Raw genomic sequence first — 23,682 nt, 5'->3', positions numbered from 1 at the left:
CGAAGCTTGGTAACGACCCTTCGCCGCTGTTCCCATCCATCCATCCTCCGACGTGTGGGAGATGGGAAAACGGTGGGAAGGATGGGGCTGGGGGGGGTGGCCAAAGGGCCCGAGTGCGGCCTGCGGCAGACTCCCTGGGAAGTCCCCGGGCGAGTTCAGATTGGCAGGTCAGACAAGCAGGTGGTGAAGATGCTCGTAGGAGACGGGGTGCGAAGATACTTGCTCCGCAGCACCTGCCGCTAGGGCCGGATAGAAGGAGGGCTTGCCGGGGCCAGGCTCCCGTATGTACAGTACTCGGAGGTACTCTCAGACGGGACCATGGTTCCTTGCGCGAGAGGCTGCTAGGCGTTGGAATGATGTGGGCGGCGAGCGGAGAACTTGGTGGGATTTGGCCGCGTTGTCCGAAAGAAGGTATAATGCAACCAGGGTAGTTATATCAGACGCGAAAAAGAGATCGGTGCCCTGGCTCGCCATAGGGCGAAGGGACAAGAAGGTTGACATGATTAGCTACCAGATTGCCGAACAGGGGAGGACAACAGGCAATACCAGACGGGCCCATGTCCCTGATCCTGTCGACCGGCAGGCCTTGATCCAACTCAGTTTGAATGCTTGATGTAACCCACACCCAGCGACGGGACTTGGCTCTCGACCTCTTTTGTCTAAGTGTAACGAGCTAACAACTGATGGCGGACTAGGGCTAGACCAGATACTCACAGGCGCGCGGGATGTACCACCTGAGCAGCCGGCGGGGGGAAATCCATGGTTCAACGGCATATCTCGTGTAGAGAAAGGCCGGTTTGCAGACAGGCTCATGGAGCATCGACGCGCCCTCATGGCGATCCACGCCGGGATGCGCGGGGGCCGACCAGGGAGCGCGTCGCTCAGCACTTGAACGAATGTACCAGATGCGCGGCCATCCGTACATCGGTGACAGGGCTGCAGAGAACGAGCTGTCGGATCCAGTACAAGCGGTGCAAATCAACCTGAATATCGCGCCGCCGTGGGCCGCGAGAAGCGTGATTGAGCTGGGCCGCGTTCCGTGGTAGCGTGGCTTGAAGAGGTTAGGTAATCTCGGAGACTCCAAGATTATCTTAATGCTCACCCCTGTCATTCTACCCAGCCATGAGCAGCGCGCTGAGCAGGCAGAAGGAAAAAAAAACAAAAAGTAATATGCAGATTACAGCGACAGGAATGCCCTTCATCTCAGAGAAAAAAGTTGCAATAACTGCAAGCAACGCGTGGAAGGATTACGTGCGCCTTGGCACAAGGAACTTGCAGCCATGGCGCGACACCCCGTGAGACCATGGAGGCTCTGGCCAAGCTGCGCATGAAGGAAACGTGTTTCATTCGAACCTTGCAATTAAAGGGTGTGTTATGCTTCGGCGAAAGGCAAGATTGAGGTGATCTTGGACTTCTAGAAAGCTGCAAGCTCCTTCTAGCTGCACGACTAGGGTTGGACAGGGCCGGGAGCCCCTGGGCTGAGCCTCAAGGTCGGTGGACATCAGAGCTCAGAAGAGCATCCGACGGGACCTGGCGCAACCCGGTCTTTGGTTCGCTGATCATCATCATAGAGAATTTGAAAGCCGAAGGCAGACACGGTGTCTTCGCAGTAGCAGCTGACAGAGTTATGCAGACGAGTGCCAGTACCTGTCGGACTCGAGAAATCTGCGGTTAGGAGTTCTTGAAGTTGGACTGCCTGGAGTGTTGATCTTTGGAAGCCGCTAATGGCCCCACACGTCACCCACCGCGCGAGATCCTGCTTTGCAGCCAATAAATTCCGATTGCAGAGAAGTGCAGCTATACTGCTTCCTCCGTGTTAAGATATTGTAGGTACAGTACTTCGCGCCTCACGATGAAATACGTATATTTCAAAAGATTAATGAGGGCAGAAAGCGATGGGGATCGAAAGGTCTGGGGTCTTGAGATGTCAGGGACGGAGCAATTGACGAGAATGCCCCTCTCCATCGCGGTGGATGCCAATCCGGGGGCTTGAAAAAGAGGGTGTCGAACCAGCGGGGCCCCAGACACACTTCCACGGCTGGGTCCCGGGAGACAGGGGGGTCATGTGGAACACTGGGAATCATCAGATGAAAACAGCCTCACTTGCTTTGTACTCCTGGTGGATGCATCGAATACGGGACACACACCCGCGAAAATGATAGAGGAGCAGCCAAAATGCCTCCCTTTTTCTTGACACCTCCGTGGCGCCCAGCCGCTACTTCTTCAGAGTTCGGGCTAGCTTCCGAGACTCCTGATCAGCGTTTTGACTCGGCCGGGGGACTGTGGAGGTGTTCTGTGCAACATCGCTCCGGATCGGGCTTGCCGTTGCCAAGGGGCTAGCCTCCCGAGACATGGGCAGGATCTCGAGAGGGAAGGGGGGCGAAGAAGAACCAACGAGCTGAACAACCTAACCCACGGCGGAGATTTGACAGATTCATGCTAGGTACCAAGGCCGCTAGTGCTGAGCCTACCTACAAACGCCTGGCCAACGCTCCAATCCAGCTGGAAGTTGAGCAACACCTGCGCCCAGAATAGACAAGAGCACTGGCCATTGATTCGGAGAATGGAGTCGCGGACTTTTTTCCCCCTGCAAGGGCATCTTGGCATGCGTCGCCCCGAATTCCATGTGAGGGACCATGCAATCCGACTTCCGACATCCGATGCTCGAGAATTGAGGTTCAGTAGACGCCTTGGCCAGGCGGTGCCGAGATCGACGTCTAGCATCCAGCAGTAGCTTGACTCCAACAACTGCAGTGGCCTAAAAGGGAAGATGAGCTGACCGAACGCATGAACGCATTGAACGCAATCTCTCGCGATCATCGTGTCCAATTGCTGAATCATACCTGACCTATCTCCTAACGTCCCAACTCCCAAGCAAGTTCTCGCCTCGCCCTTTCGGCTCGAGCCGCATGCGTCTCGGTTCCCAGCTCGTTGGTTGTACCCGCGTGCGATCGCCCTCGTCCCGGAGGGCCTGCAGGCTGCATCTCTCGTCCCAGCTGTCGGACGGGAACAGGAAGTCCCAATCTAGAAAGGTTCCTATATCTGTACGGGCCACGGCTCTCTCGAGCCATGAGGGAGCACAAGCGAGTCCCCTGGATAACCGGCAGAATATTCAAGCTTGACCACAGGCTCTTTACGCAGTATGCCCTGACGACCTAGGACACGATGGAGGCACCTCGAAGGGAGAGGGCTCCGCCTAGTGTCATAAAAATTGATGGGGAAATTTACGCAGGAAATGGCTCTCCATCACTACACTACTACTATAACATTGAAATGCCTAACGTTGGTGACCCTGTTAAGTATAAGCGAAGGTGCTGTCCTTCGCGCACTTCGTATGTCGAGGCTCGTAGTGTATTCATCGTCGATGCAGAACTTCAATGTATTGAGCTGGTGCAGGCCGATTGCGTCATGTCGGTGGGAATGGACTGCATATGCGCAAAGCTCGTCCGAGTTGCGGCCAGGAGAGGGAACAATGCTGATGAGTACTGACCTAGTAGCGCTTGGACACAGCTACCAGCGTTTGCGGCCGCGAATCAGCTCATGTGGAGATATAATGCACTTGCGAGACTTAACTTGCTTTCTTGTGTGCGAAAGCAGCGGAAGTGTTAGAGTCACCTCGTGATGCCCAGGCTGCAACACTTAGAATCACGTGAGACCGTGCCGAACGCCACCTCGTGGGTCGCGACTTCGCAGCTCGAGGTGCGTCATCTCTCTGGGTTCGCCATATTGAAATCGTTATCCTTGCAACCTTTTCTATCCCGCTCCTCGTTTCTCTGCCGAGAGTCCAATAGATTCATCGTGATTACATTTTTAATGATTTTCTTTATTTCAGTCAATGAGAATGCGACATTCATAACCCTACTGCCGGAATTCTTCACTAGACGTGCCTTTGTCCGCACGCTTACTCAATCCACACTTCCGCTTCCTTACCCTCCCCGTCCGCACGGCGCACCATGGTATCCTCACCCGGAAACTCCGCTATGCAGCCCGGTTCCGAGACGCTTGCGCCTTCCGGGGGATCGTCCGAGGAACGGACCCACGACGCCGATTCCACCTCTGTTGGTGATGCAGCTCCAACTCCAACCGCCGATGAGGCCGTAACACAACTCGACGAAGCACTCGCACTCAAGATCTTGACCGAAAATGTCCGAGACCAAGATGATCTCGAACGAGATATCACTCTCCAAGCGAGTCGTGCTTTGATCGAAGCCGAAGATAAACGGGACCAGAAGCGCATTGAGAAGGCCGAGTTGTCGAAGTCGAGACTCGAGAGCCAGCGGGAAACCCAACGGCGCAAGCTTCACACCACCCATGGCAACCCCGCCGCGAGACTGCGTATACAGCGAGAAATCGCACGCATTGAGGCGGAAATCGAGATTTGCGACAAGGACATTGCCGACTTCAACGCTCGTATTGAGCAGCGGAATCAGGAAGGCGCCGCAGACGCCGTGCCCTCCGCTGTCGGCGGGAGGCTCCCCAATGAGACACAACGTGAATACCTCATTCGGACGGGGAAGATCACCCCTTTCGCAACCTTCGGGGGCCCCCGGCCCGACGGTGTAGAAGGAGAGCTTGCCAATGCCATCATAGATGCCGAGGACGAGGCCATTGCCGAAGAACTAGAAGAGCAGACTGGGGATGGCCCTCGGTCGCACCAGAACCTGAGGCTGCCTGGCTTCGCTGAGGACACAGAGTCTCTCAGTTCCGCCGTGGAGTCCGAGTTCTCCCTACGTCCGCGTAAGAAACGCAAGGTACAACCAGCTGCCGCTTCCGACGACGACTTTGCGCCCGTCGAGTCTACATCAGAAGCGGCCACCCCTGAATCGTATGCCTCTGATGACTTCGATATGACTGATACCACCCCGAAGCGGAAGCGGGGGGGCACTGCCTTGGAGAGCGATGGCAAGGTCGATCTAAGTAACATAGACGACGGCAACGAAGCCGTCTACCAGAGGAGACTGAAAGACTGGGTGGAGCGAAGGAGTCGAGCGAGGCGCCGTCATCAGGAGAGACTGGGCCAGCCGGTTGACGATGGGGCGGACGGTGTGGAGGAGTGGTTCAAGCCCTCTCCCGATCAGCCCGACCATGAGTTTGAGAACGGGCTGAGGCTTCCAGGTGACATCTACCCGGCTCTGTTTGACTATCAAAAGACGGGCGTGCAATGGTTAGCAGAGCTGTATGCCCAGCAGGTTGGTGGCATCATCGGCGATGAAATGGGTCTGGGAAAAACAGGTTTGTGTAGCCGTCGCCTTCTCCGAGTTCTGCAACTTGAAACTCACTAGCGTCTAGTCCAGCTGATATCGTTCGTTGCTGCCTTGCATTACAGCAAGATGCTCAACAAGCCCGTCATTGTTGTCGCCCCAGCCACCGTCCTACGCCAATGGGTAAATGAGTTCCATCGCTGGTGGCCGCCGTTTCGCGTCTCCATTCTGCATTCATCCGGAAGCGGCATGTTCAATGTCCGCGATGAGGGCAAGATCGAGGACGATGTGGATGACTGGGATAAGAAGCAAACACCCAGCAAATCCAGCAAAGCGGCCAAGCGGATTGTCGACAGAGTGGTAAAGCACGGCCATGTGCTTGTGACCACATATGCCGGTCTTCAGACCTATGGAGACGTTTTGATCCCCGTTGACTGGGGCTACGCTGTCCTTGACGAAGGCCACAAAATCCGGAATCCGAACACGGCCATCACGATTTACTGCAAAGAGCTCCGCACGCCCAACCGGGTCATTCTGTCCGGCACTCCAATGCAGAACAATCTGACCGAACTATGGTCTTTATTTGACTTTATCTACCCTATGCGCCTGGGAACGCTGGTCTCTTTCCGCAGCCAGTTTGAAATTCCGATCAGGCTCGGAGGCTATGCGAATGCCACGAATCTACAAATCATGACTGCACAGAAATGTGCAGAAACCCTCAAGGAGACCATCAGCCCCTTTCTCCTCCAGCGCTTCAAGGTTGATGTCGCTGCTGATCTCCCAAAAAAGAGCGAGCAGGTACTCTTCTGCAAGCTTACCAAGCCGCAACGGGAAGCATATGAATTGTTTCTTATGTCTGGAGATATGGCCTCGATCCTCAACGGGAAACGCCAGTCCCTGTATGGCATCGACATTCTTCGCAAGATTTGCAACCACCCCGATCTGCTGGATCCAATGCTGAAGACCAAGCCTGGCTACACATGGGGCAGTGCCAGCAAGTCCGGGAAGATGGCGGTTGTCCAGTCACTGCTCCCCATGTGGAAGCGCTTGGGACACAAGACGTTACTGTTCTGCCAGGGCATTCAGATGTTGGACATTATTGAAGCCTTTGTCCGTAGGCAGGACAATATCAAGTACCTCCGTATGGATGGCAAGACGCCAGTCAAGCAACGGCAGACTCTGGTCGATCAGTTCAACAGAGATGCCGGGTTCGACCTATTTCTACTGACAACGAAGGTTGGTGGGCTGGGCGTCAATCTGACATCAGCCAACAGAGTCATCATCTTCGATCCGGATTGGAATCCTTCCACCGACGTTCAGGCGAGAGAACGAGCATGGAGACTTGGCCAGAAGCGGGAAGTCACCATATACCGGCTAATGACCGCCGGAACGATCGAAGAAAAGATTTACCACCGTCAGATCTTTAAGCAGTTCCTCTCGAACAAGGTGCTTAAGGATCCGAAACAGCGGGCATCATTCAACCTCCACGACTTGCACGATCTGTTCAGTCTCAGCTCTTACGAGGACGGAATGACGGAAACGAGCGAGATGTTCAAAGGCGGCGATATCAAGAACTTTAGGTCCTCTGGGCCGAAGGAGCTCATCCTACCCGGAAACGAACCCATTCCTCTCCCGCCGCCACAAGCCGGGATCGCCCAGAAGGCCGAATCCAACGCCACGGACGAGAAGGATGGCGACATCCGGCACATTGACGGAGTAGCAGGCCTTGAAACGTATGAAGATGATTCCGGCCCGCCGGCGAGCGAGGAGGATCGGCTCATGGAGGGTATTTTTGCTCGGTCTGGGGTTCACAGCACGTTAGAACACGACGAAATCATCAACGGCAAGAAAACGGTCAAGGCTGACCCCAAGATCCTCCAGCAGGAGGCTAACCGGATAGCTGCGCAGGCGGCCCTCAGTCTTCGACGCGCAGGTGAGCAAGCCCGCACCGTACCCATCGGTACTGTTACCTGGACTGGCGAAGTCGGAGAAGCTGGCCGCCCTACGAACGTCCGGCGCGGGCGCGGCGGGCCGAGCTCTGCACACATATTGGCTGGTGTCGCCGGCCGGCAGGGTCTTAACTCAGGCAGTGCGAGCAGTTCAAGATCTGGGACACCGGGCGTGGTGAACCAAAATCTTATGGCGAAGGATTTTGAGAAAATGATTCCGGCGTTTATTAAGCGGCATGGCGGAAAGGTGCCGTCTAAACTACTGGTTGATCACTTCAACCAGTACTGTACCGGTTCCAGACAGGCGGATGAGTTCAAGGCGGCGCTGGGGAAGGTGGCGAAGATGGAGAAGCGGGGATCGAGTATGCGGGCGGTCTGGAGTCTTAAGCCCGGGTACCAGTGATGAATTCACATCCAGAGTGTGTCCTGCCTCTGCAAAGGCTTTCTCTCTGGGCGAAAGAAGATGGGAATGTTAGACTATATACCACATGCCCACGAATTCCAGTGTGTGCTTCCCCGGAGCCACAAATCGTAGATCGCTATGAATAAACGAAGGGATGATAATGAGATCGAATTCGTGAAACCGTATGGTGCATGTTGTTGCATCGAGGTCCCGCGCGGTAATGGAGTACACCGAGCAGTGGAACTCTTGCTATTATTATCACACCCGACTATCCCGACGCCCTATAGACCGTACCAGCAGTCGACGATATGGTGATGCCCGGTCTCTTCTTGATAAAGCACTTTTTCTTTTTTTCTTTTTTTCTTCTTTTTGTCAGAGGAACGAGAAAAAGAAACAGGATAATATCACAGGGGCAATGAGTACTTCTCCTCTTTTGAGCATTGATGGCTATGTGATGAGACCAAACTAGCGAATGCTGGTGATGTATTGTTGTTGCACGTAGACCCCTGGCCGCCATCACCAGCGCGCGGATGGATGTACTGTACGGGAAGTTCTCGGCCAAAATCACCGCGCGGTTAAGGAGCCTCAACTAAACAAGCGGCGAAATATAACGGGGCTTGCATGATTGATAATAGCTTACGAGATCTGCGGGTGCGAGCCAATAAGGGGCGTTCTAGACACGAAATAGGCATGTCACTACATAAATCGGTCCCTGCGCCCCGGGATGCTTGCCTGAGACATCCCAATGGAGCAAGTATATCTTGGATCGTCCTGTTAACCTTTTCCATGACATTTCTGCAACTCCTAGCTCATCTTCATGCAGGTCATTCACCGTTCAACCACCACAACAAGGTTATTCTCAAAGCTCTATTTGTTGTGATATAAGACTTAGTAAGAATACAGTACGGGCGCTTTGACAACGTCAGCGCAATCTAACTCTATCACAACGCGAGTCAAACGCAAGAGCCATGGCTGAAGCCAGAGCAAATGAGTGCGCAGGTCCTGCGGATGCCGAATCTTCAACCGCAGAATCCAGACCGGACCACAGCTTGGTGGCCCCGGGAAACAAGGGGTGTGATACCGGGGCCGGTTCTGACTCCGTGTCCATTCCCGGCGGTGGTTCCGAGCCTGGTGCCGGCTCCGCATCCGGCCCTCGTCCCGAGACCGCACCGGAACCGGAACCGGAACCGACCCTACCGCCGCTCACCCCGCAAGAATTCCGCATCTACAACCGTCTAGCCGAGCAAATGGACTACTTTGTATATATCCCCTTCCCCTTATCAATTTCCTCTTCCACCTCTCCTACCTCATCACTTACCAACAAAATGAAACCTTTTTGTTTGGTTTTTTAAAAAATTTAGCATGAACATTTCCGCAAAACCTTCCGCCTCCTCCACCAAGCTTGCATCACAGGCCGCCGGCCCCAGAACCTCACCCTCAAACAGTTCCTCGACCAGGGCCTCAACCTCGTCCACTACTTGTCCACCCACCACACCATCGAGGAGACACACCTGTACCCCCTCCTGGCGCGGAAGATGCCCGAGTTCCGCGCCGCCTCTCACCACCACCACCAGTACCACGGGGGACCGAGCTCCAGCCGCGGCAGGGCGGCTGGGAGCGGGACGGAGCAGCGGCAGACGAAGAAAGGAGGTCCCGAGGGAGATTGCGAGCTGCTCCGCCAGCACAGGGAGATCCATCGGGGCATGGACGAGTTCGAGGCGTATCTCCGGCGGTGCAAGAACAGGGAGTGCGAGCTGGAGCTGTCGGTGCTCAAGGAGAAGATGGACTCGTGGGCGGAGGTGCTGCTGCGGCATCTGGATCAGGAGGTGAGGGACCTGGGGGCGGAGAATATGAGGCGGTATTGGACGCTGGAGGAGATGAGGGCGTTTCCTATTTAGAGCCAGGGGGCCGGGCAGGATGATTTGGGAGGTAAGGAGGTGGGGTATGAGGGTTCGTTGTGTATCCTGGAGGAGTCTCCTCTTGGGCTTGCAGGGAACATCTGTTTTCCTGCTCTAGGTCGGGTTAGGGCTGGACGACACAACAGACCAAGTTGGATAGTACTGTGAGACGCGTCGTACGATCGGAAATGACACTCTCGTATACTAAAATACTCTCATGGTTTGCCGTATCTGGGAGGCCGCTGTCTGTTTCGGGAAGGCGATAGAGGAGGCCAGTGTCAGAAGGGGCTGAGCTAGTAACGGGAACACGACTTTGGCCGAGATTATTCTCCCTGCGCACCTTATATGAGACCGTGATGCTGCAATACCATTACCGACGCTACTCGTTAAGCCCTAACCTCCTCCTGTATTCTATTCTTACACAAAATAGCCGTACACAAACCGCGTCCTCTCCAGTTCTTTGGACATCCAGTCCCAACTCTACGGGTGCCTTGCGTGGTGCTTCATCCCGCTGTGCAAGGCCACCTGAACTCTATCAAGGCGTGAGATCATTAGGTGGTGACACTGGGGTATCATTGCGTGTAGAGCCCAACAAACTAACAAATATGACTACCGCGAGTGACCGCTCAAGGCAGGATGCCGTTCTAACTCCCTCGAAACATCCAGAGCTGTTGCCTGTCCAATCTTAGCAAGACCCTTCCCCGTGAAGCACCGACCCATCTATACCCGGAGTAACGTGCGCCAACATATCGGCAGCGCCAGACTCGACTGCTTCCTCGCTCAATGCAATACCGAAGATGGCATCAGCTGTGTTAACGCTTTGGTAACTTTCTCCCTCGATGATTCCCGTGGCCGCAAAAAAAAGCTTCTCTTCCGCATTCTCGTCAGGGAGGGGCGTGTAGCAGGCCCGTGTATAATCCGAGTCGTCGCCAGGGAAGGGAATATTGTTGTTGTACGTCTCTTCAGGTAACGGAGAAAGCCTTTGTGCCGCTGTGGGAGCACCGTCCCCAGCGTATTCAACGGCCGATTCGCGTCCGTTGTGAAGTACAGCCAGCCTACTGGAGGCTGCATATGGCCCGGCCGTTCTGGCGAGGGTGGCTCTCGGTTGACGAACAGTGACTGAGGAGATCCGCGGACCAAAATGAATTGCTCTCTGGGCGTAAGCTTGCGGTCTCAATGCCTGGGGCTCGAAATGCGCTGGCGCTCTTGCCTTGTGATTTCGAGGCTGGCCGGGGTTAGAGATGATGAGCCTTCAGAAAATAATTCGGAGTTCTTACCAGAGGAACAGGTCGGTATCCGATATCCTTGACTACATCGGCATTTGCGTACGGCCTGCTCCCCCTGTATTCAAACGAAAACCCGACTGCTACAGTTGGCGGTATGTCCCCGTTTAGGACGCCGTTCAGGCTCACCCAGGATTTGTCGCTGCTGGGACTGTGGCAACGGTGGCAGGTCTTGTACCGGCACTCAAATTTCGAGTTAGGTACCCACGGCCTGCTGTCGTTAGGGTATTTCTGTCTGGCGTAATAGAATATTGGATGCTCAGTGAGGCTCCGTTCGTAATATATCGCTTCGTGAACCTACAGACGAAATGAGTAGGCAGTCACGGAAAATAATAGCAAAAGACGCACGCTATCCCGCTGCAAGAGCAACAAATTGAGCTGTTGAGGTGTGTATGAGCACATCTGCTCCGTAGACATCTCGTTGAGGAGGCTGTACTTCTCGCTCCGTGCGTCCGCGCCGAACTTGCCCAATGTCATCTCCTCGGCAAAATGCGCTCCAAGGTTATCAAAGGCAACCCACGGTCAAGTCAGCGAGATTTTGTAGAGATTGGCATATCCCACTCACCGAAAATCCCTTGGATTTCGCGTCCATGATGAGAGGGTCTCTGTCCACGGTGCACCGATAGAGGAATCCGAACGGGCACCATCGTTTGCAGGACTCGCACCTGAACATCTCCTGGTAGAGGCTCGACATAGTGGAATGGCTACATCTCGGTTCCCAAGGGGAGTGTGGAGGTTGAGGTGGGTGGGTGTTAAAGGTAGACAGCGGAACGGGCAGAGGGCCGTTGGACTGTGGTTCTTCAAGGCCTGGTGGCCTGTAAGCCTCAGCGACGTGCCTCGGATAGCTGCCGGAGGGGTTTGGGATCCCTGTGTCCATCTTGCCACCAACGAAGGTGCATTGAAGTGGTTGGTCGTCGCGTAGAGATACGGAAGGGAACGCTAACGCAGGTCCAGGTAGAAGAGGAATGGAAGTCAAGGCAGGCCTTTACTGCCCTTGTCGGTAACAACACATCCTGGGATCTTCTGGAAAAGGCGGGATGAGAGCTTAAGATAGCAGCAAGGTTAAAACACGCGCGCAGGGTAAGATGGGAAAGCAGGAGCACGCGGGGCGAGACCCGCCCGCATCAAGTCGAGGATCAAAGAGCGGCTGCCGGGGTGGAAATAAACACGCATGTTACTATATCGACAGTCCTTGGGGACGAACGAAAAGAAACAGCTCAAAGGTTCAGATCTTGATTGCGTTATCGGCGTGCGGCAGTCCTTTTCACTACAGCCCTATGGCGACTTCCTCGCCAAGTGAACATCTTGTTGGGGCTGCACGAACGTACGCACGTCCGCCGAACCATGACTTCGCCGTTCGCATCATCCAGCTCGAATTGCTGAAAAGCATATTCGGTATTGCTTGCCTGTCTGGGGTTGTATGAACTTTGGAATGCCTTACCCGGGCTCGTCGGTTCTACAATCCCCCAGTCGCGTACCGAAGACTTTGTCCATTGTCAAGATATCCTCACACCCCCTTGCAAGACACAGCTTGGGGCCCCATCTGTCAATCACACAATGGCATCGCGCCCTTCATCAACGGAGGTCAACTCAAGTCGTCAAGCGGAGGTCTTGGACATGGCATGCGGCTCAAACTTGGCGTCATCGGGCCAGCGCTTATCTTAGATTCGTGGATCAACCTAACCACCGCCACGGCAGTGGTAAGCCACAGATCGGATAGGGACGGGGGATCGAGAGACCAATGGATGCCGCGCGATGGGTCTGGACGCCTCTGCCTCTCTCTGCATCGACGAATGGTCGTGGTGGGTGGATGAGTGGTCGGGAAGCTCGGGCGGAGACGGCCAGCAGGGGTCGAGGAGCCAGGATGTTTCTCAGCAGATTCGGAGCAGTTCTGGGGGAAAACAAAGCCTCGGCCATCCGGCGAGGTGTAGCCAATCAGCAGGCCTTCCCCATGGCCTGCATTCAGGTCCCCACAACACCCGCCCCTCAGCGAGCGCTGGGCACAAGTGATCCCCCCAAAGTCGTGACGCCCAGAGACAGGGGGGGAGCTCTGCTTCCCTCCCCAAACCCCCCAATCCCCAAAAAAACCAGCCTCCCCGTTTCCAAGTCAGGTACGCAAGCCGAGATTTGCGACGGCCGCGCTGAACCTCTCATCTCCTCGTCTCCTCGCCATCAATCGTGAGTCCATGTTCCCTTCTCCGGCCCGCGTTGGTTGCAGTGCACTGGATCGCCGTCTCGACGCGCCATTTTGATCGTGCAAGGTCACTGTGGATCAAAACTCGTCATTTTCGCCCCCCCCAGAGTCGGATCTTATCCGGCTGTAAACAATAGTCGCTGGCCCGGCGGAACCCAGACATCGCAGACGAATTGTGCGCAACAGACAAGGGCAGGAATTGTGCGCGCGACTAATCAGGGCTCCATTCCAGGCTCCGTACACCGCTACATGTCGATTTGACCTACGCGAGCCATGTCGCTTAAATTCGAGCGGGACACGGTCAAGGAGACCGTCAAGGAGACGGTCAACAAGGGCGGTCTCGTGGGCGAGGCCGCCGTCGCCGTGGCCGAAGCCGCCACCGGGAACCTTCCCGGCACTAGCGGCAAGCACCCCATCGCCGCCGTCGTCGGCACCGCCATCACCGGCGGCAGAAAAAATGCGGGCACCAAGGGCTATCTTGCTGTACGTTCTGTCCTGCGGCCAACCCTCTTCCCCGGGGCGCCTGCGCGTCGCAGATTCGCGGCGTTGGAGGGATATGCAAAACATGGCAGCCCGAACTGACTCGTCCGCCGTCTAGGCCTACCTCCGGCAATTGGAGGAGCATCCCCTCCGCACCAAGATGCTCACGGCCGGCACGCTGGCTGGTGCCCAGGAGCTGGTAGCGTCATGGTTGGCCAAGGACCGCAACAAGCATGGCAACTACTTCACGTCGCGCGTGCCCAAGATGGCCGCCTACGGCGCGCTCGTCAGCGCTCCGCTGGGTCACTTCCTGATTTGGGTGCTGCAAAAGGCCTTCAGTAAGCGTACCAGCCTGCGGGCCAAGATCCTCCAGATCCTCGTCAGCAACCTGATTGTGAGTTGCCCCCCTTGTCCGTCGCCGCTTTCTTCTCCGGCTCCCGCCTTGCTAACATGGCCTCTAGATTGCGCCGATCCAAAACACCGTCTACCTCGTCGCCATGGCCTTGATCGGCGGCGCCAGGGAGTTCTACCAGGTCAAGGCGACGGTGCGCGTCAGCTTCTGGAAGGTGATGCGCGTGAGCTGGATCACTTCGCCCATCTGCCTCGCCTTTGCCCAAAAGTTCCTGCCCGAGCACACATGGGTGCCCTTCTTCAACCTTGTCTCCTTCGTTATCGGGACCTACATCAACACCATCACCAAGAAGAAGCGCCTCGATGCCCTCCGCAAGAAGCACTTTGGCGAGAGCCGCCCTCCCCGCGGCTCCGCCACCGGCCGTCCAGACGACTATCCGCCGCTGGGGCCCAACCCTTCGTACTAATAAGTCGGTTGCCGGAGATCTGGTGCCGGTTAGTGAGCGGTTGGGGCGACCGGTGGCGTTGGATCAATAACGCTTGCTCAGGAGGGACAAGGAGTGGGCAAAGGCGCATGCCGTGTGGAAATGGTTAAGGGGTTTACGATGGCATGTGTGTTAATGGGGGACTCCAAGGGAGTTTCGGGCGGTCGGATACCTGTATATTTCTGTTGTTATGTTACTGAACGTGAATTTACGCGCGCTTACGCGTTGATGGGTAGATGAATGCTAGTTAGGATACCTCGTACGTCTATTCAATAGCCTTAACCAACATGGAATCTGCTTCATCCAGGTCCAAAGCACTGTCCCAAGCCGTTTAGTCCACAATCTCAGCAAATCTCCTCTACGGGAGCATTACGTACTCCGAGCGCGAGGTTCGGGAGGACATATCATGGTTCTAACTTCCACTCATCTCCACCTCCCTTCCCGCGCCCATCAAGTCTCCCATTATCTAACCTGCCACCTCGCGTCTCCAAACCCTGTAAAGTCATGGAGCTGCTCTTGCCGAATCTATCAACCAGCACACCCAATCGCGCTTGTGAGATCTGTCTCCGACCCGCACAGTAGCGGTAACCATCGTGGCATCGACCGTAGGGAATCTCGGCGTGCCTGTCTCTTTCTTTCCGCTACTGCGACGCGCCTCATCCCTTCCAAAGATCTCTAGCGTTTGAGTCGTGCCTCAGCGCCGTGGGCGGGCGAGTTGAGCGGTAATGGCCCCGCAAAAGACCCAGATGCTCCTCCTAATTGTGAGATAGACGGCCATGCGCACAAATCACCCTCCCTGATGTCACAGGCCCAGAGTGTATTTAGCAACATCAGGCGAGCACCTCAACCCGCTGCTCCCCCCGACTCGTGGTTTTCGAGCATAAACCCGGGACTCCAGTACTCCCACTCCTCGCTCTGCTTATCCACCCAGAGCATGCCCTCGCCCACCAAGTCCTCGACGGCCGTCTGCGCCCGCGCCCGCATCCACTTGAGGTTGACCATCAGCATCGATACGCTGACGTACCCGAGCACCTGCACCGCCTCAAGCACAGCGCTCTGGTCCGTGTTGAGCTCCTTGGGCACCGAGCGGATGTAGGGCTTGCTGCCGACCTTGATGATGGAGTAGGCCGAGCCCAAGGGTTTCAGGGTGCCCACGGCACGAAGAATATCATCCCTTGTTTTTGGTTCTCCCATGTCAGCACGGCGTATTTTCCCTCTATCACTACACCAAAAGACCTAAGCTTGGAAAGGGGGAGAGAGGGGGAGAGAGAGAGAGAGAGACAGGGGAAGGTGGGAGGGATCACAAACTCGGTTATCTCGGCGCCGCCCTCGGCGCGGCCGCGCATCAGCCGCTCCCTCACCTTCCTGAGCTCGATGAGCCCGCCGTTCTCGCCCCTCGTCTCGCCGCACACCTCGACGACGCGCACGGCGAGGCCAAAGTAGAAGTCGTTGACGGTCCGCCCCAGCAGCTGCGCCCAGATGGAGCCCGCGCCGCCCGCCGCGCCGCCCGAGGCCGACGAGAAGGACGACGACGACGCCAGCGGGTCGACGCCGATGGCGGCGCACATGCGCGCGAACTGGGCGCGGAAGGTCGGGTTCGACCGTATGTCCTTGGCGTGCGTCGCGGCGAACTGCTGCAGCAGCGAGCGGAACACGGCCAGCTGCGTCTCGAGCGCCTGCGCGTTGGCCGAGCGCAGCGTCGACCCGTGGCTCGCGTACTGGGCCGAGGTCAGGCGGGAGCGGTCAAAGGCGGCGAGGCCGACGCCTTTGCGGGACATTTTCCTTTCTTTCCCTTTTTTCCTTTTTTACTCCTTTTTCGCTCTCCCTCTCTTTATATTTATTTCTTTTCTTTCCGTTCTACCGTGTGCGTTATTAATATGCGTGTCCGTGTGTATCTGTGAGAAAAGGTATTTCAATGTTGAATAATAGCAAACTAAGTCGATGAGATGACGTTGACAGGAGGCCAGTGAGCGAGGTTGACGGCTGGTGGGGCGATAAGATAAGCTTGCCATTGTAGGCCGCCTCCTGGTCTTCTCTGCCCCTGAACCCCCTGAGCTTATAGCCGGAGCGCCCACCGTCTGGTTTTGGTTTTAACTCGGGCTCCGGGCTCTAAAACCTGCGGTCAAACAACACTAACGTCGTAAGCCAGACTTTGGACCTAAAACCTGGGATTTCCGTGACTTCCCTTCCGCCCTTGGAAGCAACGATTGAACTGATGGCTTTAAACTCGAGGTACAACGCAGCATCCGAGCAAGTGAAGCAATATCCTGTTTCAATATTTATAGGTCATCCATTTCCCACCATCAACCGCACTCCTACTTTAATCCTCAAACCGCACCAGCCCGACCTCCCTCCCTTCCGCATCCAACTCCACCACAACAGGCGGGTCATCCTCCTCCTCGCTATCACCACCCTCCACACCCTCCTCCTTCCCTTCACTTACCCTGTCCCCCCTCGGTCTTCCATTCCCGTCCCCGTCCCCCCCTAGAACCCAACCCAGCCCGCGCAACCATCCCTCCAACTCCTCAAACACCTTCCACACCTCCCCGCCGGCCCCTAACTCCCTCAGCCTCCTCTTATACTCGCCCAACGCCGCCTTCAACCTCTCCTTACTGCGCGGTTTGCACATGTACAGCACCCTCTCCCCATCTGGCCCGCCACCGCCCCCCTCACCACGGTTGCCCGCACCTCCACCGGCACCCTCAGAAGCCGCCGCCTCGACAGCGTACTCAGCAAACCACAGCTGCGCGAACACCGTCTCAAGCATCCGCGTCGCCAGCCCAGACCACGGACCACTGGCAGCGAGGCGGTAGCTGCGCAGGACAATCTTGAGGACCAGGTCCCACCAGTGCGCGAGGCAGGCCGCGTTGGCGAGGAGGGTCCCACTGAGGAAGGCGAACTGCAGCTCGGCGAGGATGCTGTTTCCTTCCCGGTCCGCTGCCGCTGCCGCTGCGGTGGTGGAGGTGTGGAGGAGGGCGAGGACTCGCGCGGACGTGTCGGCTACGCTGGCTTGGGTGGCCAGGTTGGGGCTAGTATCGAGGAGAGCGAGGTCGGTTAGATCCTGGGCAAAGAGGAAGTGTAAGTCGCCGTCATTGATGCTGTTGCTGTTGCTGTTGCTGTTGCTGCTGGTGTTGCTGCTGGTGGGGTTGGGTTGGGTTGGGTAGGGGTGGTGGTGGTGGTGGTGGGAGGAGGAGGAGGATTTGGCGCAGTCCATCGAGTCGATGGGGTACTCGGTGACGGAGGTTTCGCCGGTAATGCGGGACAGAGTTTCGGGGGATATCGCCCATGCTAGGGTGTGCCAGAGGGGTTGCGCGCAGATCGGGTTCGAGACCTTGTTCCCGCGCTCAGTTGCTAGACTGGATGGTTGCAGTGTTGGGTAGACGGATTCAAGGCTGGCGAGCAGATCGCATGCTTCGGACTGGTTGGTGGGCTCTGCTAACACCTCGTTATACCGGTCCCACTGCTTTACTCGTACGGTACCCTTGTCTCCCGTCACGAACCAGTACCCGCATCGAGAGACGCTGTCCGGTTGTTGAACCCAGAGGAAATGGACACCCTTGGGAATTTCGCGGAATCCTGGAAGGCTCTTCATGGTGGTCATGGCCATGTCGTCGAGCCCGACGATGAAATGGTCTGGCAGGTTGAGCAACCTGAAGACATCGCCTTTCTCGAGCTGAGACGGTAGAGGCCGGATGCCGGCCTTCTCTATTGTGGAATCTGAAACCTGCTTAACTCTCTCACCGTTTGCGTCCCATAGAGGATCCATAGCAGCATCCGTTGTAGCCGTCATTCAGCCCGTTTGCTCGGTGTTTGCGGAGATGCAGGGGCGCTAGCTAGCGTGTAAATCTGTAACAGGGCGAAGCGGCTCTGCTCTTAGCGATTGGAGAAGGTTAAGGTAGGAGGAGAATGACAAGAGGTTCGGTGCAACGGTGCGACGGTGCCGGTGCCGGTGCCGGTGCCGCAAAGCTAACTGGGTTAAAGCGATGGTAGCTGACAACGCGCATCCAACTTGAGGTGGCAGACAGGCGAGATCGAGCATTAGGCGGCAACTTTGGCTTAGTTACCCCTGTCTCGGGGTGGCGGCAAGACTCGAGCTTTACACTAGAGGTGCATTTGACGTGACGCTTAAGCCGAGGTCTTTGACAGGTTGACGTGCAGCCCCACATATGCTATGTCGTCTTACCAGCGTCAATAGCGCGCATCGTCCCGCTAAGGTATTGCGAAAAGGATCGAGAGATGAGAATGCCCCCCAAAAAATGAAAACAAAAGAAAAAAAAAGGAATGAATGAATGGATGGGAAAAAAAAAAAATTAGATATACGTGTGCAGCTGCATGATATTGCTTTTTGGAACAGGTTCTTGATGTGATAGAACACTTCCTCTTCCATGCAATGAGGAGGGGCAGTGGATGTGTGGGCGGTGCGGGACGGGATACCGCCGTAAATCGGCGTGGCAGGCAGCGCACAGTGCCCGGCAATGTCTGTAACCTCCTCAGCCACAGTTCCCAGCACGCTGGATGACGCCTGACCCGTAACAAGCCTAGGTTCCGGGATTGGAGGTGCGTGAAAAAGATAATCGAAACCGAGAATTCTGGACTTTGCCAGAAGGAGCAGGTCGATTACGAGTATCCGTGTATGTTACACTGCTGTCACGACAGGGAGCTAAGACATCAATCAATGGCCACGAGGTGCGGGGCCCCACGGCTAGTTCCGCATGTTTGCCCTCTCCCCTCGTTTCAGGTGCTTCTGGAACCCTCTTCTTTATCAGATAATCTTCTTTTCAAGTTCATATAAAAAGGAACAGCGCGTCTCTACTCATATTCGGCCCGGGAAAACGCTGGTGGGATCTGCCCGCCGATGAAGCATGGCATACTCGCTGTGCTTCCCGGCTGTACGGGGGTACCGTACCATCGCTGGCAAGTTCGGTGGGCCGTGCAGCGGCTATGCGTCCAGGGCAGGAGTAGCGCTCGGGGTGGTTTAATCCATCTCGAAGCGATGGATGCCTTGCATATGCACTGCATCGGATTCGCGGCGGATGAGGGGGCCCGACATGTGCCAAGGGCAAATTAGCCTGTCTGCGTGCTCAGGGAGATGAGAGCCCTGACAACGTCGATGTGATGCCCGAGATGAATCGTCGCGAAGGCTGAAGTTGCTCGACTGCTCGTATCCATGCGGTGGACTAGGAGCTCCGTCCTACGCTCTCTGCCATCTGCCACTTTTTGGGAATTGTTGCGGAATACGTACGAGGCATATGACGTATAGCAACATCAGCACCGGCCAACAAGCAGCTCTGTAACATCGTGTCGCCCCAGCGCCATGGAACCAGGTGAGACCCGGGCCACCTGGAACAGGCCTGCTTCTCGATGAGCTTAGCGTATTAACTCGCTCCCTTGAATTAGCTTGCTGCACCTGGCCGCCCCGATGCCCATCCGGTTCCCGTACCCCCCCCCCCCCCCGGGCGCCGCCGCGCTTGTGCGACGGGAACCATGGCCAAGCGCTCCTTCGCTTTCTCTTCCGATGTGTGTGGTTACGCAAAGCTGAAGTAAGTGCCCACGTTTGCAGAATGATTTGCAGACCGCCACCCAGCCCTGGCCGTTTCAACATCAGAGTTAGCTCGTAGGAGGAGGCTAGACCGTATCGCGATAATTCCGTAGGTACATAGTTTTGGTGTTAGTATACGTACACTACAAAACATATTGAATTTCCTCGTTCGGTCGGAGCATCTAAGCTATGTTGGGTTTGCACCGCCTCAGTGTAACTGCACCACCACCTGGAAACGGTGATATCCACCCCCCTGCCGTGCCCGCGGCTCTCGGGCGTGCAGGGTGCTACGAGCGGCAGCCAAACATCAAGACTTCTTGTCATGGCCGGGCGTATTCGTATCACGGCTTGCTGATTGCAGTTTCGTCACGCCTGGACCCCTTGGTCCCGATGAGCGCTCCAGAAAAATTAATATATCGTCATCAATTGGAGTACATGGTGGACCAACCCTCTCTCGATTCGCTTGATATACACCGCCGTTCTTATCACGGAAGGCGTTGAAATACGCTCTCTCTTTCGAGTTGGCCCTGTCTACAAACACCCAGCTGGGTAGCATTGACATTGAATCCACAACCCGCCACAACAGGCATTAGTAACCTGTACATACCTCTCCCTCCCCTCCGCCTTCCAAACGCCCCATCTCCCCTGCCGCTGACAAGTTCAAACCGTTCTCAGTATCACCGCCAAAATAAAAATAGAAAATAATAGAGAAAAAGAACAAAAAAAGAACAACCCACCGCCTCCCCCAACCCCATAACCCCATAACCCCATCTCCCCCCATCGCTCCATCGCTCCATCCCTCAATCCCTCCATCCCTCCATCCCTCGCCGAGTCCCCCAATGTTGCTGCATGGCATTCCTCCTCTTTGATTATAATTGACCGTGAATGCAATTAAGCTTGACGGCACAGGCGGCAGACAAGACCATCAACTCCCACCCCACGCGGTGTCCCCAAGTGACCAGTATGATGCAAGCCTCCCCATGCCGGACCATGTAATGCTCAGAGTAGAATCGGTGAAACAGGTCTCAGAGAGGAGAAAGAAAGAAAAACATAAAAAAAAACAAAAAAAACATCATTGTGGTGGAAAGGCTAGGGTTCCGTCGACGATGTCGGGAAACTAAACTTTGCTCGAAATCAATATTAAGAAGGTAGGTGGGCGCATTACTGTCGCAATAGCGCGGTTTTAATCGTATTGTGGGATCGGAGCGCAGGAGCAACGGGGATCGGAAAGACAATCGACCTCGATCCTCCATGTCCAAGGCCATCCGCATGCAGTGACATCATTGGTACTTGGGTCCTAATACAATTCAGCCTAGCCGGCTTTCCCCTCGCTAGGCCAGCCTCCGCTCCGCTCCCAGCTTCGCAAAACTGTGTCCGCGTCAACGCTCTAATGGCTAGGCTGGCTGCCATTGTCTAAAACTAAGTTAGGAATAGGCCTGACCAGCAAAGCAGTAGAGCTCGACTTACGCTGGCCGTACATCTGCTGGTTCGTCTGCCCGTACGGCGATGCCGGCGAGTAGCTGGAATAGTTGTACTCGGGCATCGACTGGATGCCGGCAGAAGGGGGGGCCGAGTACTGTGTGGCCTGATAGGCGATCGGCGGCAACTGAACAGTTCTCGCTCCCGCATACGTTGTCGGCGGCTGGGAGCCGTCGGCGGCGGTTTGGCCTTCCGCGCCGCCGTTCTGCGCGGCAGCCGTGGCGGCAGCCTGGCGCTGGCGTTCCTCTTCGGCCTTGCGAGCAGCCTCCTCTTCCTTTTTACGCGCCTTCCACTCTTTGCGGATTTCCTTGAACTCTAGATTGTGGGAGTAATGTTAGTCAATGATCATACATTAAGAGTGCGGCAGCGGTTCCAGCAGCTTTGGTTGGCCCAGTTCGTCGACTTGAGAGCTGGCAAGGTGGTAGTAAGAGCCGCTTTTGACTGCATGGAACCTGATCTTCTGTGCGGCAAACAAGGCGATTCAACGGCTTTAGACACAAATGGTTGGACAATCGCCAACTGGTCAGAGGCAATTGAGGAAAAAAGAAAAAAAAAAAAATTATATACGCGACAAAGGGGAATATGCTCACCTTCTGGCGTCCGCTTCTGCCCATGAGCCTGCATCGTCACATGAGCGTTGAGATGGTTCAGGGTGCCGTAAGCCTTCTCGCATCCGTTCCAACCACACTTGTACATGCGTTCAATCTCCTCATACCGTCTCCTCGGCCGTTTGTGTTGTTGAGCGCCAGGAATCGGAACGAAAGAGTATACCTAAAATGAAGATTTGGTCAGCCAGAAGGGAATGGAACGAAGAAGGGTAGAGGTAACGAGCCCACCCGAAGCCTAACCTACCTGATTCGGCCGAGCTTGAGGAGTGGCTGAGGTTGGTGTTTGGGGGAAGACGTGGTGCGAGGGGGTGATCGGCGCGGCAGGCGATCCGGTGTAACTTCCCCAGTCAGGGCGGGTTTGAGGATACAGACTGCCTCCAGGATGGTAACCGTGGGACATGTCTTGAGGCGGAGCAGCGTAGGGTGAGTATTGTCCGTGGGGATACGTCGGACTCGCCGCCGCAATGGACGGATCTATAGGTACATTGCTGTCAGACTTGACCTCCTGAGGATTCCGATGGTTGCGTCCATCTGGCAAAGGCAGGGACGGACTTGTTGGTGTTTGCGCCATACCTGCGCTGCTGCCGCTGTGGTTGCTAGCTGCGTGGTATGTCCGCTGGACGTGCTCTGGAAACGAGCCGGACCGTGACGATGGAGGGTACGCGCTATAGTCTGACGCGGGAGTGGCCGAGGCTGAGTAATTGCCTGATCGCACCTCCTGCTGGGCCGCGTAAGGCGCAGCAGACGCGTGATCTACGGATGAGGCCTCAGACTGCGTGTCGCCGACGTTGCTAGGATAGGGCGAAGGCAAACCTGACTGCGCGTACTCGGCGGCACTGCGTTCCATAGAGGTGCCGAGAGGGGGGCGAACGCAAGTAGGCTGGCGATCGCGCTACAATCCTCCCTGCTGCTTTCCTGGCGACTGCCTGAAGAGCCGCGACGGCTGTTGGCGGTGTCGTAGACCGGCTTGGAATCAACGGGACGTTCTCTGTTGTCGTGGTCTCACACCACACCCATGCTAAGGCTGGACGAGAGGTGCTGCGGTGTGGGCGCGACTGAACGACTAGCCTGGCGCAGCTTTGGCGACAGTGTCTCTCCGGCCCTTGACGGTGGTGGTTTGGTTTGCTGTACCGGGCAGATGTGTGACGCTCAGAGACGGGTAGGTGAAGAGGATGACAAGAGGTTCAAAAGGGACAGGCTTGCAATGGGCTGATTGGCGCACAAGATAGCGCAAGAGGTCGAACGAGCTGGGGTCCCTGGGGAGGGGGGGATTCTTCTGAGGTTTTTACTTTTTTCCAAAAGTTTAATTCCCCAGTGGAAGGAGACAAGCAAGCTTCTTCTTGACCCGAACCGGATCAACTTCCACAACCAGGACAAGGGTAGACAAGCCTAAGCGGAGGCTAGAGGGGGATTGCTCGAAGCTGAGTGGGGGGGAAGGAAGCGAGAAAGGGCCCAGCACTATTTTAGTGCAAGTCGAATCCGAAAGGGCTGGGCCTTAAGACTGTTGGGGTTCCGCGCGAAACGGTTCCTCTCTGCATGCATCCAGCTGGTGGGATTTTTGGTGGACTAGCGCGAGGGTTGGCGACGCTAGGACGACCTGAGCGGCGGAGCCGCAGTGATGTAAGGCGGGCTAGTTCCCGATCGACGACGCGACCAGATGATTTGTTGTTTTGTTTCTGTCTTCTGATGCTCCCCTTTTGTGCAATTTGGGCTCAGATCGGGTCTAAGCGTGGCGTGCAGTTCACAAAGCACGAAAGTTTCGCTGAGGGAAAATCGAGTCTAGTGCGGTAAGGATTGGTTTTATACCAGAAG

The 23,682-nt window shown here is 55.9% G+C and overlaps 6 protein-coding genes across 6 annotated transcripts; 3 read left to right on the top strand and 3 right to left on the bottom strand.

The window, feature by feature from the left end:
* Positions 1-3,953: 3,953 nt before the first annotated feature.
* Positions 3,954-7,553, top strand: rhp26 (DNA repair protein rhp26; the record flags this gene model as incomplete). Its single annotated transcript, XM_071066477.1, has 2 exons — positions 3,954-5,232; positions 5,290-7,553. 2 exons carry the CDS (start codon positions 3,954-3,956, stop codon positions 7,551-7,553), a joined length of 3,543 nt encoding a protein of 1,180 aa, XP_070922578.1.
* Positions 7,554-8,521: 968 nt separating this feature from the next.
* On the top strand, positions 8,522-9,451 carry MFIFM68171_11057 (uncharacterized protein; the record flags this gene model as incomplete). Its single annotated transcript, XM_071066476.1, has 2 exons — positions 8,522-8,812; positions 8,915-9,451. The coding sequence occupies 2 exons, from the start codon at positions 8,522-8,524 to the stop codon at positions 9,449-9,451; spliced, it is 828 nt and encodes a 275-aa protein (XP_070922577.1).
* Positions 9,452-13,201: 3,750 nt separating this feature from the next.
* MFIFM68171_11056 (uncharacterized protein) lies at positions 13,202-14,226 on the top strand (the record flags this gene model as incomplete). The annotated part of the gene is made up of 3 exons (XM_071066475.1): positions 13,202-13,411; positions 13,527-13,802; positions 13,870-14,226. The coding sequence occupies 3 exons, from the start codon at positions 13,202-13,204 to the stop codon at positions 14,224-14,226; spliced, it is 843 nt and encodes a 280-aa protein (XP_070922576.1).
* An 861-nt stretch (positions 14,227-15,087) lies between these two features.
* dot2 (ESCRT II complex subunit Dot2) lies at positions 15,088-16,022 on the bottom strand (the record flags this gene model as incomplete). The annotated part of the gene is made up of 2 exons (XM_071066474.1): positions 15,088-15,418; positions 15,553-16,022. The coding sequence occupies 2 exons, from the start codon at positions 16,020-16,022 to the stop codon at positions 15,088-15,090; spliced, it is 801 nt and encodes a 266-aa protein (XP_070922575.1).
* A 542-nt stretch (positions 16,023-16,564) lies between these two features.
* Positions 16,565-18,034, bottom strand: MFIFM68171_11054 (uncharacterized protein; the record flags this gene model as incomplete). Its single annotated transcript, XM_071066473.1, has 1 exon — positions 16,565-18,034. The coding sequence occupies one exon, from the start codon at positions 18,032-18,034 to the stop codon at positions 16,565-16,567; it is 1,470 nt and encodes a 489-aa protein (XP_070922574.1).
* A 3,136-nt stretch (positions 18,035-21,170) lies between these two features.
* CON7 (C2H2 finger domain transcription factor con7) lies at positions 21,171-22,717 on the bottom strand (the record flags this gene model as incomplete). The annotated part of the gene is made up of 5 exons (XM_071066472.1): positions 21,171-21,196; positions 21,251-21,577; positions 21,853-22,033; positions 22,115-22,344; positions 22,444-22,717. The coding sequence occupies 5 exons, from the start codon at positions 22,715-22,717 to the stop codon at positions 21,171-21,173; spliced, it is 1,038 nt and encodes a 345-aa protein (XP_070922573.1).
* Positions 22,718-23,682: the final 965 nt, after the last annotated feature.

This window comes from Madurella fahalii (genome assembly GCF_045866475.1).
Source record: "Madurella fahalii IFM 68171 DNA, scaffold_6, whole genome shotgun sequence".
Lineage (NCBI taxonomy): Eukaryota > Fungi > Ascomycota > Sordariomycetes > Sordariales > Madurella > Madurella fahalii.
The sequence above is the reverse complement of the archived record's forward strand: the minus strand, read 5'-3'. Positions and strand labels throughout refer to the sequence as shown.